The 14,372-nt window shown below is 32.3% G+C and overlaps 1 protein-coding gene and 1 long non-coding RNA gene across 2 annotated transcripts; both read right to left on the reverse strand.

Annotated features, from left to right (window-relative positions):
• Nucleotides 1-4,855: 4,855 nt before the first annotated feature.
• LOC117126831 lies at nt 4,856-5,347 on the reverse strand. Its single transcript, XM_033275967.1, has one exon. The coding sequence runs from the start codon at nt 5,345-5,347 to the stop codon at nt 4,856-4,858; it is 492 nt and encodes a 163-aa protein (XP_033131858.1).
• A 1,116-nt stretch (nt 5,348-6,463) lies between these two features.
• On the reverse strand, nt 6,464-11,139 carry LOC117126576. The gene is made up of 2 exons (XR_004449206.1): nt 10,914-11,139; nt 6,464-10,738 (listed from the first exon to the last, which is right to left on the reverse strand). It is a non-coding gene; the product is annotated as an uncharacterized LOC117126576 (long non-coding RNA).
• Between the last annotated feature and the right edge of the window lie 3,233 nt (nt 11,140-14,372).

The raw sequence follows: 14,372 nt of genomic DNA on the forward strand, positions 1-14,372 counted from the left end.
CTCCGTGTTCTTCGCTTCTCTCATTGGCGGAGACGACGATTTGGATTTCTTTAACGTTATGCGTTGTGATTTTCTCCCATAAATCCTCTTAATTCGTAAACTCACTACCAGACCTTTCGATTGCATCGTTTGTCGACTAAATCGTGTATAAATATCTCTCTTATGCTAACCACGACTTCCACATCTCTCTTCTACACATCTTATGCTCATCTCTGTGCTCATCTCTGTTAATGGCTAACACGACTGCTTTTTTTTTTTATCTGAAGTCTGGGCGGTGCTCATCCGTTGTAGAGGCCAGACTGCTTCGATTCTGGAGGCTAGGAATGTTAAGCGTGGTGGAGAGCCTATGTGGATGGATTTGTTCATGGTGGATGTTAACGTGAGTGGTTTTTTGTTCTCTTCTTTGTATCAAACGTTCTGGGTTAATATTAACAATCGTGCCGTTATTATTTCTCTGTGAGCTCTAGGCTGTTTATATGTTTGATATTTTTTCCGGTGAACCTGATCGTGTCTTACTTTTAAAAAATTTCTTAATTTTTTTTAGATGCTGATGTGCATTGTTTCTTGAATTTTTGTAAGTACATGCATAGATAGATAGGTCGTTGTGAATAGAGCTATCAATTTCTCATGCAATCAAGTTCACCCACTAATTCTTCTTCAATGGAACTTTAATCCAGATGAACAGATTACATGATGAACAGATTAATGATTTGTTGTATTACAAATGAACAGATTAATGATTTGTTGTATGCTGATCCATCTCATGATTTGTTGTACGCTGATCCATCTCATGATTTATTGTATTACAGATGAACAGATTAATGATTTGTTGTACGCTGATCCATCTCTTATTTGCTTAAGTACCTCTAACTCTGTAATTACAGATGAACAGATTAATGATTTGTTGTACGCTGATCCATCTCATGTCACTTGCCAACACAAACACTGGTTTTCCAGGTTTCAATTGTAAACCATACTATACAAATTATAAATTTCACTGCCAAGTAGCCTTAATATTTTCTTTGGTTAGCAGACTTGGTTGGCGAAGTCAGGGGCATTAAAACAATTTACAACGAAGAGACCCAGAGTACTTAACGTCTCAAGACAACCACAAGGCTTGATAGGTATATGACAACCCTGGTGTTCTTTTTTTAATTTCCCCCATTACACACATTGGTGACTTGCACGTTTGTTCAAGGATGAAAAACATGGAGTTTGGCCTCCGGCCCTCCGCAGGCACTCGACTGTCTGCTTGAGTGTATTTGGTGGGCTTGCTGGGCAGAAGGACAAAAAAAGGCGCTACTCTGATGTAGAGTAGACCAAAGTTTGTTGTTGGAACAAATATATATACCCAAAGTTTGTTGGAGGTAAGAACGAACTCTCTTTTAGGATTTGTACACTAGGGTCTTGGGGTTAAGTTGTGGTTGTGTTCAATACATAAGTGAACAAATTTTTTTTTAAAAATGTCTACCCTAAGTTTGAGGGAGCCCCTCTTTCACGCTAAGTTGCTATATATTGACGCCTAACCACGTTTAATATTGGCAAAATCATCACACATAACCTCTTTGATTGCAGGCAGGCTGTTCATCAACGCTTCTTCTGGTACTCATTCAGCTCCATAGAACATTCCGATCAGAGATAAAGACAGAGAGACACCATTGGGTGGCCGAGTATCATGAGAGGAAACACAAGAAGCTCAAGAGATACCATAGATTCTTTTGTGTCTTGCAGAGAGATTGGCAAGGTGGTTGAATAAGACATGATTGTTCTTAATTTTGGTTTACTATTTTCAGGAACTTATGATCCTGATTCCTGGAACTAGATGGTTTCTTTTGTTTTCTTTCAAACTAATATTGTAATATATTCTAGAGAATTACAGCGTTTCTTGCTCATTAGAATATATACGAACCATGCCTGATATGAACAGGCCGACCAGAAAGAAAGTGGTTCGAATCAGTCTTCACCAAAACTTGGGATTACAATTAAAGTTGGTGGTGGACTTTAAGAGGAAACAGAGTAACGAGACACCAAATATAACACTCAAATGATTTCTTTGGACACAAGTAACTGATATGTGTTGGGAAGTTTTTGTGGCGTTTAATCCTTCAATGTAAAAACAAAAAAAAAGATGCACATTTATGGGTTGGGTGATCGATCTTCTCTCATTCTCAAGTATGAAAATGAATTTAATTTGATATATTCAGTTGCACATAATTTCATAACTGTCATAGTGGTACAAAAAAAAAATCTAAAGTAAATTACTAACATTAATCACTTTGTCATAATTATTTATGAATATACAGTATTTGTGGTTTAAATGTTGTTTGGGATTCGCACTCTAACCCAACTAGGAAGATAGTTAGAAGTGTATAAACAAACTTTTTAACCTTAGAACTAAATGATTCTAAAACCAAAACGAATCTTAAATCAATTGTAAACTTAACAATTATTTTGCATAAGAACTTAAATAACCGACACAGAAGAGTATTTAGATCATAATTAAGATTTAGTTCGACTTTTGATCATCTTGCTCATAATTCTATCAGGATTTTCAGTTATAAAAACAATAAATTGTAAGTTTTAATCCTTTCAAATTTGAATAAAACCATGAATAAGTTAAAAATAAATTATAATATATCTATCAATTTATATTTATAATGGTTTAAAAAACACATATATATATATTCAAATACAAAAAACATTGCACAAAAAAAAGATGTAATAAAATACATGTCAAGATTATTATATTTTTTAAAGAAATTATTATAGTAAATAATTATTTTTTAAAGAAATTGTTATAGTTAGATAAATACATAATTTTAAAAATAAATAGTAAAATAAATAGTTAAGATTATTGTAAAAGATTATGAAAGTTTATGTTACTTTTAGTGCTGACAAAAAGAGTTAATACTACTTTTACTTAAAAGTGAATTTAAAATAAATTAATATTTTTATTTTATTTATTCGCCCTACGGACGGGTTTATCCTAGTATAAAATAAACATGACATGTCAACAAGAAAAACAAAAGTAATTAACTAATACACGTACATTAAACACTACGTACACAAACAAGATACTGAAACGGTTTGAACATCTATATATAAAATAAACACTGAGCAACACTCTTATAGTTTTAAATTTACTTATATCTAAACGTAATGTTTTCTTTCTTGACAACATATTTGAAAATGAACTTTAAAACGAATTGTAGTAAGGAATCTCTCTCTCTCTCTCTCTCTCTCTCTCTCTCTCTCTCTCTCTCTCTCTCTCTCTCTCTCTCTCTCTCTCTCTCTCTCTCTCTCTCTCTCTCTCTCTCTCTCTCTCTCTCTCTCTATCTCTCTCTCATATCTTTTAGAGAGAGAGAGTGCGATTTGGGTTCTTGTCGGTTTTGTTCCAACGTTCTCTTCCGGTTTCGGTGTTATCCGATCGGATCAGATTCCAGCGTCACATCTTAACTCTCAATTTTTGTCCGGCTTTTGTCTCTGTCATCGTTGCCTTCTTCTCCGGCGATGGCGGTTGGCTTTTGTCTCCGCGTCACACCCTTCTCTGGTGTTGTCGGCGGCTTTCCTTCGGGTTCTTCCCAGCTTGATGTATCTTTGCTTCTGGTGGTTCCCTTGCTCAATCAACTCTCTTTCTTCAACTTCGACTGTTCTTTTCTTTCCCGAGTTGGGTTGTTTCATCTTTGGGATTATTCGAATTTACAAAGATGACAGGTTTTCTTCAAGGAAAGTCGAAGTTTTTAGATCAATTGAAGATGATTGTATTTTCATTTTGAATCGTAGATCTGGTGGGCGTTTATGGGTTTCAATTAAGATTGCTCCGGTTGAACCTTTTCTTCGTCGATTCATCTTTGCCGTCAGCGAGATTCCGACGCTCCTCCTCTGTATCACCGGCAGTGGAAAGTGGAGCTTCATCTTGATGTGTGTGTGCATGGTAGATGGGTGTCTGTACACGTGTAGGACAATGTGTCCTTTCCTCTTCAATGGTTTCTGCTTGTGGACTTAGGCCTCAAGTGTTATGTAAACTCGACATGTATGTTCATCTTCGTTTTAATGTTTGCTTTGTCCTTTTTGGGTTTTTTAGCTTTAGCCAATTCTTTTGGTTTTTTTTATTGTAAAGATGTAGGGTTTTGTCTCTGTTGGACTTTGTCCCACGTAATAAAACCCAGGAAGAAAAAGAAAAACCGAATTGTAGTAAGGCAATTTGAAAGACTAGTCAAGGTTTAGTCAATGTTACGGAAGAAATAAAAAATGCAACTTCAAAGATAATGCTAATTTTTCTTGTAGTCTTTTTAAATAAAGATATGTTGGTGTCACAGAATCAAAACAGTGAAGAAGAAAACAATACTTTTAAAGGGGGCATGTAGGTTTCGAACCCCAGTCTTAGTGGGGGCAAAAAAACAGGATTTGGCCAACTAAGTTACAGATACCTGTAATTTTTTTTTATTTTATGAAATTTTAAATTTATTGATCAATCATGTAAAGAACTACATTTACAAAAGAATCAGACTACGAAGAATATACTTGTGTAAAGTAAATAAAAGGAGTCTAAATGTCATCTAGCTTGTTACTTGGAACCATCTTTGTAGGAGGCCAACATATTTATGTTGGTATCCATACTTCAGAGAGATAATTCTAGTTCTCATCATCTTGTCGATAGTCTTATGCATCTGCTCAGGCGTCGTCCATTTACCCTGGTGACGTCTCACGTTTCTCTCTTTCCAGACGTGGTAGATGACCATTTGAAAAACCATTTTGATAAGAATGGAATCAAGTCTGTTCAGCCTGTTGCGCTTGATCGCATTGAGAGTAAGGGACCAGTCTGGATTAGTCCACCGACCAAAGAAGCCCCTCACTAACCTTTCCCATACCGTGTAAGAATATGGACAATCAAAGAACAAGTGATCTCGAGTCTCATCTCTTTCTCCACACAGTCCACAGCTTTGTGTGATTCCCCAAGCCCTATGTCTCCTGTAGCAAGCCTGTTGAGCACTGCTAGCCACGTAATGAATGAATACCTAGGAATGCTTTGCGTGAACCAAACCACCTTACTCCAATCAACCTTTGCTTTCTTGGGTCTAATCTGGTTCCAAGTGTTAGCCGTTGGGAACATATCCCTGAAACCATCCTCCTTATGCCTCCAAAGTATCAGATCAGTCCCCCTACTAGTATCTGGAAGTGGCTCCGCGAGAATTTGAGTGTTTAAACTCTGAAACCTTCTGCTGCGCTTGTTTCTAAGACTCCAACCGTCCCCTGAAACCGCATTGCTCACTAGTGCACTCCTAGGAAGACCCAAATAGGTCGTACCGATGGCTCCAGTAACATCAATCAATCTTCCACTGCCCATCCAATTATCGAACCAAAAATATGTGGTTTCTCCATTTCGAACCTCTACTTTCATGAACTCATAAGCCAAATCCCTTAGCTTTAGTAGCTTCCTCCAAATCCATGAACCTTTGGAATCATCTCTCACGTCCCAAAAAGAGCTTTGTCTGAGTAGATAGTGCTTTATTCACTTCAGTTGAGAATTGTCAACTAGTTGAAAGTTAAAAATGTGAAGCCAGAAATGATACATGTTAACAGCTGAAGAAATTAATATATAACCAAAAAAAAAAATTCATTCTATAAGGAAACTTTTAAAAAAATTATACATACCAAAGTTCATGATTTTTTTTGTAATCTATAAATAGATTGGATACAGAAACTATCATATTAATTATAATGTTATATTACCTCTTCAACAACTATTTTGGGTTTTAAATTTTTTAAAAAAAATTGTGTGTGATATAAAAAGTTTATTGTTTGTGAATTGAATCTATTGTACTAATTAAATTTTTTTTTTTTACTTTTTGTATGTTTATATTGTATGTATTTGAAATTTCATAACTTTATTTTTTTTATAATACTAATTTTGATTTTGTTTTAAAAAAATAGGTAAGAATATAAATTAAATAGAAAAGAAAAATTATGAAAACTACGTTATGTTAGTGCTTAGGTTAACTATAATCATAATTGTTATTAACATGTATTTATAGATTATAAAAGATAAGAATATGAATTATAAATAGTGATGTATATTGTTGAATTTTATTAAATAAAATCATTATCTATCCTATACTAAAAGGGAGATATGCTTAATAGAGAGGGTGTCCACGTCAGCCAATTAAATCAACCAATAAGAAAAGAGTAAACTACCACGTCATACACCTTGGTCGACTGAAGATGTTATTGCGCATTCCGTTTGGGCTGTAACTACAAAAGCTGAAATTCAATATATTTTTTTCTACGGCCCAATATCAAGCCCGTTTTTGCCTAACCCTAATCTCCACTCGAGAGTTGGGACTCCACAACTTTTCCACTTCGTCTTCCCCAGTTCTTATGTAACTCCGTTACACCGTTACCGCCAGCTCCTCTTCATCAATCAACGATGTCTTTAACCTCTTCATTATTGTTTCATTCTATCTCCTTCTCTTTCTCCTCATATATAAATTGGTGCCAAATCTTCATCGATACTTTTTTTTTTGACAAAACTTCATCGATACTTACTTCAATGTAAATAGTTCAATGCATAAAATCTCAAATGAAAACAACCTGGCAAACAATTTCTTTCTCTTTTAGAGTTTTGGTTTCTCTTTATATTATTTTTAATCATTCTTTTAAAGTAACTCTACAAAGAGCGACCTGTCCATGAATGAATATTTTATGCTTTTGTTGATCATCAAAGTGTAGCATAGTCGCGATGGGATTTGTTGTCTACATTGTGAATAAGTGTTTTTATTTCAAGTGGTGATTAAATATTACTGTTTTTTTTCTGCCATATTTAACTTATATTCTTTTTGAACAACGGTGTAGATGTTACACGAAGCTGGTCAGTGGACAGTCTCTAATTGACCACCCCATCCTCGACGAAGTGAAGATAGCAAGAACCCGGCATGTTATGGGTCATCTGCAATCACAAGATTATGTGTTTCCTGTTATTAAAATCACGCCCTCTCCGTACTGCGCTTAACCCGTTATTAATAAACTTTTGCCTTTTGCAGGGGGCTGTTATGAAGCTGTACCTTTGGGACCAGTCTGCAACAGAGTTCTGCAAGAAATTTACAGCATATGTAAATTAGTCACTACAGCGAACACAAAATGTCTTGGAGGTAATCGTTTATCCCTTTAGCATAATAACCTCACTGAGAATCATAACATTTAATGTTTTCCAAATTGTTTGTACTCGGTTGCTAATGTGATACTTATTTGATCATCATTGCGGAACCATCTCTACTTCTGTTTATAACGTTAGCTTGGAGAATATTTGTTCACTATCTATTTTAAATTTATAGAGCTCCAACTGGGATATTTAAGTTGGCTTTTTGAACTCTTTCTATAAATCATCCAGCTTATGCAAAACTGTGTTTTCTTCAATCAATAAGTTGATCATTGCTTCATCGGTTGTGTTTGATCACTCATCTCCACTTTGTGTTATATTGCACACAATATTCTATCTTGCCAAAGTGAAACCGTTTTTGAATTTTCTATAGATTTTTCTTGACACGGGGGGCTTGATCTTCTGCAATACTTATTAATTAATTCACACTCTCATAATGTTTTATGCGTTGAGAGAATGAATTATGTATATGAGAGTGAATTTGTATATGTACCCTCATCTTAGACAGGTACATCTTATACACACATTCATTTTCAAGTTGATCATATATACTACGTTGCCTCATAACTACGAACTGCATTATTAGACACCGAAAGTTGAGAATATCGCAAGTACGAAAGTTGAGAATATCGAAAGTTGAGAATGAATTATGTATATGAGAGTGAATTTGTATATGTACCCTCATCTTAGACAGGTACATCTTATACACACATTCATTTTCAAGTTGATCATATATACTACGTTGCCTCATACCTACATGCTGCATTATTAGACACCGAAAGTTGAGAATATCGCAAGTACGTAAAAATAAAAATGGTTGTATTGCTCATTTTGCTAAAATAATAATTTACAAAAAAAATCTCACTTGCTGGATCATTGTGTTTGTGTATTAACTTAACATTGATCGTAGAGACTTGGGTTGAGAGTTGGCCTTGCTGTAATAGTTTTTTTTCCTTTTATTGTGTGCCATAATGTCTAAATTAACAAGAGTTTGATATATGCATTATTAGCACATAAATGCATGAAGCTAAATATAAAAGAAGTTTACTGATCTTCACTTCCAGAACATACTTGAGTTGTCGTTTCTCTCATTTACAGGGATCAATTCCTTATGTCATGTTTTTGAACATGAATGTGAACGTTTTGGGTATAGTGCTGAGCAGTTATGGTCATTTAGAAAGTTTCTAATGGGGTCCATTGACTGATTTATAACAGAGTTTATCCCCAAGTGTTACTTCAGATATCCCCTGAATTTGGAATACCAGGGGGATTTGGTGTTGCAGTTGGATTTTCCCGCTTCCGTTCTTTGAGTTACAAATACTTGAAGTTGAGTAGCGGCATGAGCTAGAGCAGAGTGATATGTGACCACATAAATTTTCTTATACATCTGGAAAACTAACATGGTGACCCGAGGAAGAAGTGAGCCCAGAAGAGAAAATTAAAGTTATGCGATACAAACCTGAAGTTTTGGTTGTGGCCATCGTTCAACCCATGGTATTGTCTTATCTCATCATACAAATTCTGCAAATTAGTCTCATGTCTCCAAAATTGCTTACTTTCTGACTTCTGACAATAATATGATAGTATTATTAACTCTGCAAAATTTACTAGGTTCGTTGACATTTAGGACTGAGCAAAGTTTTAGTGTTGTCTTTTACTTCTGCTTTGGATTGAATGCTTAGAAGCTGCCTAAGTTTCGGGGATCTTTAATGTGTTATTCTCTGAAGTAGAAATTGAGTAAAAATTTACTTGACAAAAGGCAGGGTTAGTGCTATACAGTATACCTTAGAATAAATTCGTATGAACTTTCAGATTTTGCATTCGTGTTAATCTTACTACTGCTCTTCTGCTCAGTTTGGGAATTGGCTTTTGTCGTGTAATATGTATAGATCACGCTCGAAATATATACTGGTCGTTCACGTGGATTCTGGTTTATCACCTTCGCAGATTGCCAGGGCCATCCACGAGTCCATCAGAGAGATGCATGGTAGGGACTTTGGTGATCGGGTCATTTCAGTTAGGAGCTGAAATGTGAATGTGTTGCAAACACCTAAAAGTTGAGGATTCGTGATAGTGTTGTCCACATGTTCTGTGTTTGAAAATTGAAGATGGAAGAACCCATTGGGTTGCTGTTAATTTTCTTTGTTGCCTCTTTTTAGAGAAATCTGTTGTACAATATGCAGTTTTACATTCGTTGTTTTGTGTTTCTTAGTGCTTCTATGAAGATCTCCCAATAAAAATATCTCCTATTTGTTTGTCCATTGTTTTACATGCTTGAAGTCATGTAATTATCATTTGAGAAACAATTAACTTTAATTTTGCACATAATTACATCTTATCTTACTCGCTTTAAAAGATTTATCTTTGTTAATATTTTCAATAAATTCATAATCAATCTTCTGTAAATCTTTCACAAAGCAATATAAAAGATTAGTTCTTTGAAAAGTCTGACAAAGAATGCTCTACTGCTAAAGTCAAAACTCAATTCCCAAGCAGACAGCCAAAACTCTTTAAATCAATACTGTTAGAATAGTAATATTTCATTATTAGATATTTATTTATTTATTATTTTGTTGTCAAAAAAATATATTTATTTATTTATTTTAAAAATTAAGCTTTTTTTTATTTCTAAATATTTTTTGTAAAATAAGTATGATAATTTCATCCATAGCTTTAGTTATTAATCAAACTTTATAGATTCAGTTTTTATCTTATTTTAATGTTGGTGTAATGGAATATTTAGATATGTTCAGATGTAACACTAAACTACTAAATTAAAAATAATAAAACTACATTAAATTAAAAATAATTAGAAATAGACGTCATTTAGAAGATAACTAACATACGAATTTTGATATTTTTAGAAATTTTAAATTTGTAACTGCTAATTTATTAATAGAATCATATATCTATATTGGATTATGTTCTATTTTTAATCGTTAGACTTTAAAGGTAAATAAATTATTAATTTATAATATATATTTTATAACTTTATATTGTAGTTATAAATAAATAGAAAATAACCGGAGAGGGTGAAGAAGCTCATGTAAAATTATGTAATTAAAATGGTAAAATGGTGGGTATGATGAGGTGAATCTAAGAGAATTTGTTGTAGAAATTATGGTGTTTTTTTCGTCCACTAAAATGATCTAAAGTAAAAGATATATTCACATAAATAAGTTAATATTTGTTGTTGATGGAAGAAGTGTTTATATTCTTTTCTGACAGCAATATCTATATTTTAGTAAAGATGGCCAAAATTCTTCTTTGTCAATTAGCCTCACCAATTGAAAGCAGTTCGATTCAAAATGCATAGATGTGAATCTTATATGAATAGAGTTCTCCCATTGCCCGTAGCAGTGTAATAAACTTTCTGTGTAAAGGAAAAGAAATGTTATATAAGTGAAATATTTTTTTCTGATTATTTTTCCTTGTGCCTACTCGGCTCTTCGCAATTTGAAGAAGAAAGAATATATGTGTGAACATTTTTAGCTCGGTCAAATTTTATCCAGTTGTTTATAAAACTAATGTTATCTCATTGATGTAATTTTTCAATGTTGATTTTAAAGTCCAACAACTCATCTTTTTTTTTTTAACTCAACATTCATATTAATATTAATCAAAAAGTTTGATTACACCATAGGCTTATCAGCCTCAACATAAGTTTTAATCCAAGAAGGCATAGTAGAAAACAAAACAGAGGAGTTACTCTCGAAGTTAGAAGCCTCTTTTGTTATAATTGAGGAGTTAGTCCAACAACTCATCTATACTGACTTTTTGATATTTATTTTTTCTTTTCTGATTTGAATTTAAAAAGAGATAAAACTTCTCTAAGATATGTAAACTGGGAAAAAACCTTTAGAAAGCATTTACATAATTCAGACTTATAATATATACATATAAAACATGTGTAAAATGTGCCTGAATATCTTTTTTTTAATGCGTTAAGAGATCATACTATATATATAATATTATTTTAAAATTTCAAAAAGTTTGTAGCACATGCTCAAAACCACCAATAAAAATATAAATCTCCATCTACAACAAGAAAAATAAAAAATTATAAACATAATGTTAATATAAATTAAGTAAAACTAACATTGGAAAACAAGAAGTTAATGCATGGAAAAATAAACAGACAAATAATATTATAAATAAAATAAATTTGCAAGAAACAATCCGCGCGAAGCGCGGAAAAAAATCTCTAGTAAATGTTAAAAATGAAATAGATGTTAAATAAGTAAGTGAAAAAAAATGAACGTAATGTTAAATATACAAAACCGTTGTACATGATCTTATTATTAGATCCAACTCTCATGATGTCAAAAGAGAACAAGATCAAACTACACTCTGACGCAAATATAAGCCATCCATTAACTCAAGGATAGTCTTTAGATTCTAAAGCTAACTCTAATGGGACACCAAAATACCATATTTGGAATAAATTCATCTTCGATGAAATACTAAAAATTATACTATACTATCAAATTTGGTATTGCATTCCCTGTCTACACGTTTATGCATAATTAGCGATATACCAAAAATCACTATTATATACTGTACATTTTCTCTAATGTCTCCGCTACCCCTATTATTTCTATCTATCACAGACTTCATATTGTGTCTTCTCTCTCTCCACAAACTCCATTTCTCTCTCTCCACAAACTCCATTTCAGACACGATGTTGTCGGAGCTGAAGTTGTTTGTAGCTGCTTTGAAGTCGGAGAAAGAGAACTCAGAGAAAGACGGGATCCCTCCTCCTCCAGCTACACCACCATCTCCGCCGCCGTTATCAGCCGTCGTAACGCCGCCGTGGTGGTTTTCAGTCACTTGCGTCGGTTGAGCTCCATCTTTCTTAAGCGGCTGGTGTTCGCCCGGACACATGGATTCACAACAACCCATTGAAATTTCTGGAACTCTTTCTCTCACGACAGAAACAAAGCGAGTCGGAAAGTGTTTTTCTTTTGTTTCTTGTAAATAGAGAGAGAAAGAAAGTAAGAGAAGAAGGCGACAATGTAAAGGAGATTAATGTAATTTTACATTCTTATTTAATACTGTAGACTGCAAACTTTTACTGTTATGGCATTTACAACTTCTTTTTGGGTTTTCAACCAATTGACTGTTTGGTATAAAGTGAATAGTGTTACATCAAATTTAGTATAACACTATTCATCACACCAAATATTTAATATTCATATTTTATTGTGTTTCATTAATATTATAGTTCAATTACTATTATTAACTGGTTCAATTTGTAACTAAAAAATTATATTGTATTATTTTTCTTTTTAATAATTTTTACATTACAAAATATTTTTATATTATTTTTGAGTAAAAAATCACTAAATGATTATTATCATTTACTTTACATTATTAAAACTAAAATATCATAGAACATTATATTTTATTATAATAATATCAAAATTTTAATTATTAATTTTAAAAATATAAAAATTGATAATATAGGCTGAATAAGATTAAAATGCATATTAATTGGTATGTGCTTTTCATAATTAATAGTTTATAGTTTTTAGTTTTTATATACAATAAATATATACAATAATAATATTGTTAAACCAAAAATATAAATATAAATAAATTATATAAACTTAAAATTACAAAAGTTTAACAAAAATAATATCTAAGTGTGATAAAATAGTTATTTATCAATTATAATAATAAAAAAATTATTAAAACTTTAAAACATAAAATAATATATAATATCACTTTAGATGTAATACTTGGTGTTATGGTCGTGAATAACAAAGAAAATATGATACTAAAACATTAAATTTGGTATAATTTTAACATCAAATTTGGTGTCATGGTTGGAGATGTCCTAAGGAATATATACGATTTAATAAAAAAATAAATTGTTTCATAAATTTGCAGATTTATATTTATGTAAAGAGAAATATTATAGGATAGTTATATAATGTTTTTGTCATAAATTTATCAAATAAAGATCAAAATAACCAAAATAAATTTTATTAAATAGATGAAAGGCACTTATATCCATAAGTTTGATTAATTTATATTTGAAGGGTGCGATTTGAGAAATAGGCTTTAGAAATTTAAATAATAATAATAATCAATATTTAAAAAAAAAATTAAAGTAGTTTCAATTTTTTTTTTCAAAACAAACTTTCAATTTTTAAAAAGTAAAATAATAAAGTCAATAAAATTTGAAAAAAAATTTTGATTCAACTTTTTTAGAAAATAAAAAAACATTTTTTTCCTTTTTTATTTTTTTCTACTTTTTATTATTTATTTTATATTTATATATATATATATATATATATATATAAAATAAAAATATAATTATACTTTTTCTTTATAATGAAATTTTGGTCATTGTTTTGTATTCGTTTGGTCAAAATAACTCTTTGTAAAATCGTTTGGAAGATTTTCCCATATGTAAATTATTTTTTATATTTTAAAAATCGTATACCGATATTTCAGTTGACTATGCCTAAGACCACATTTGACCCCATGCTATCTATGGCTGGGCATTTTGATTCGTTATTCGTTTATGCAAGTTTGATGTTTACTTCTATTTATTATCATCTTTTTTTTTTTTTTTTTTTTTTTTTTTTTGACAGCAAAAAATTTACAGACTCATATTGACTCTGTAAACCATATTGGTAACTCCGCATCCATGTGAACGACAAAGGACAATTGCTTTCTTGCACTACGTGCTAAGCTATCTGCCCGAAGATTCGCCGTCCGAGTTACATGGACGATGTCTGAGTTGAGGAAGCTTCCTTTGAGGAGCTTGATATTTTCCAAATAGCTTTCAAATGCTGGCCATTGGTTCCGAAACCATCTTCACCAATTGAGAACAATCCGTTGCAAAAGTAACTTGGAACTGTCTTAAATTCTTCATGCATTCCATTGCCCAAATCAAAGCCTCTACCTCCGAATGAAGGGGAGAGAGGCATGCCCTTACATTCCTTGCCCCCAGTAGACCATCAAACCCCGGTAAAGTACTATACCAGCCTTGCCCTGACATTAAATCCTTATCCTTCCATGAGCCATCAATAAAACACCATCGACCTGGTGTCTCTAAGGGAGGAATGGTTTGTACCAAGAGCCCCCTCGTTGGTTCATTTCCTACCTGTGCTTCTGTCCAGAGTGATGATTCCACTTCAGCTAATTTTAGAGTGTCACGCGGATCAATATCCAAATTACTAAAAACTTTGTTATTTCGGGCTTT

The sequence above is a fragment of the Brassica rapa genome, chromosome A07 (assembly GCF_000309985.2).
Source record: "Brassica rapa cultivar Chiifu-401-42 chromosome A07, CAAS_Brap_v3.01, whole genome shotgun sequence".
Classification (NCBI taxonomy): Eukaryota; Viridiplantae; Streptophyta; class Magnoliopsida; order Brassicales; family Brassicaceae; genus Brassica; species Brassica rapa.

Excerpts from the sequence above, each read along its gene's own strand:
- LOC117126831 (XM_033275967.1), bottom strand. The coding sequence starts at position 5,347 with ATGGGCAGTGGAAGATTGATTGATGTTACTGGAGCCATCGGTACGACC.